Below are 769 nucleotides of genomic sequence, written 5' to 3' on the forward strand. Positions count from 1 at the left end.
CACCTCCCTCAGGTCTTGCTGCTGCTCTTCTGTCTTATCAGCAGCAACAGTGTTATGACACTGGAGATGGAAAGAGTATCAGCCTGTAAACAGGGTTAATTTTAGCCCCACTCAGGGTGACTGCTCACATTCTCCATCACTGCCCAGCACCACTGGAAATGAACCCAGTGTGTGTGTGTGTGAGAGATACAGACATCTGTGTGTGGGCCAAAACAACATAAAAGAGGTTATTTCCTGACTGGTCAGATAATGATTTAAAAATATTTGATTTTGTGTCTCAGATGTTTAGCTTCACATTTTTGTCTTTGCAGTAAAATCCAAGGCGAACCAACGCAAACACAGAAAAGAATGTGAGACACCGTCCACATACGTCCACATTTTTACACCACATTAAAGTGTGAAAAAAAAAAACTGCGTGTGTTTACAGGTCAAAGGTCACCGCTTCACTCTGACCGACTGTAAAGTTCTGTTTGATTACTGTGGCTCAGTGTGAAGTAACAGTGTGCCATGTCTGCGTGTCTCCAGGTGTGGGCGCTCTGCAGTTTATCGCACCAGAGAAATGGCGGCTCGAGCTCTGGTCCCGTTTGTGCTGCTGACCCAGGTGCCGTCCACGGTCCAGTCCTTACTGCTGGAGCTTCCTCTAGAGCCAGGACACAGAGTCCAACAGAACTCCATCCACGGGGCCCTGCTGCAGGTATGACCCCCCCGACCCCCCCCACCCCCCCCCCCCCCCCCCCCCCCCACCCACAACCACAAAAACCACAAAACA

At 49.9% G+C, this 769-nt stretch overlaps 1 protein-coding gene across 1 annotated transcript in view; it reads left to right on the top strand.

The window, feature by feature from the left end:
* The window catches only part of thada (THADA armadillo repeat containing), a 34,263-nt gene that overhangs the window by 21,045 nt on the left and 12,449 nt on the right, over positions 1–769 (top strand). Inside the window, exon 29 of the mRNA XM_008321321.3 lies at positions 526–694. Coding sequence (XP_008319543.1) covers positions 526–694 — 169 coding nt within the window. The remainder of the gene's footprint in view (positions 1–525; positions 695–769) is intronic.

The sequence above is a fragment of the Cynoglossus semilaevis genome, chromosome 12, assembly GCF_000523025.1.
Source record: "Cynoglossus semilaevis isolate Cse_v1.0 chromosome 12, Cse_v1.0, whole genome shotgun sequence".
NCBI classification, from domain to species: Eukaryota; Metazoa; Chordata; class Actinopteri; order Pleuronectiformes; family Cynoglossidae; genus Cynoglossus; species Cynoglossus semilaevis.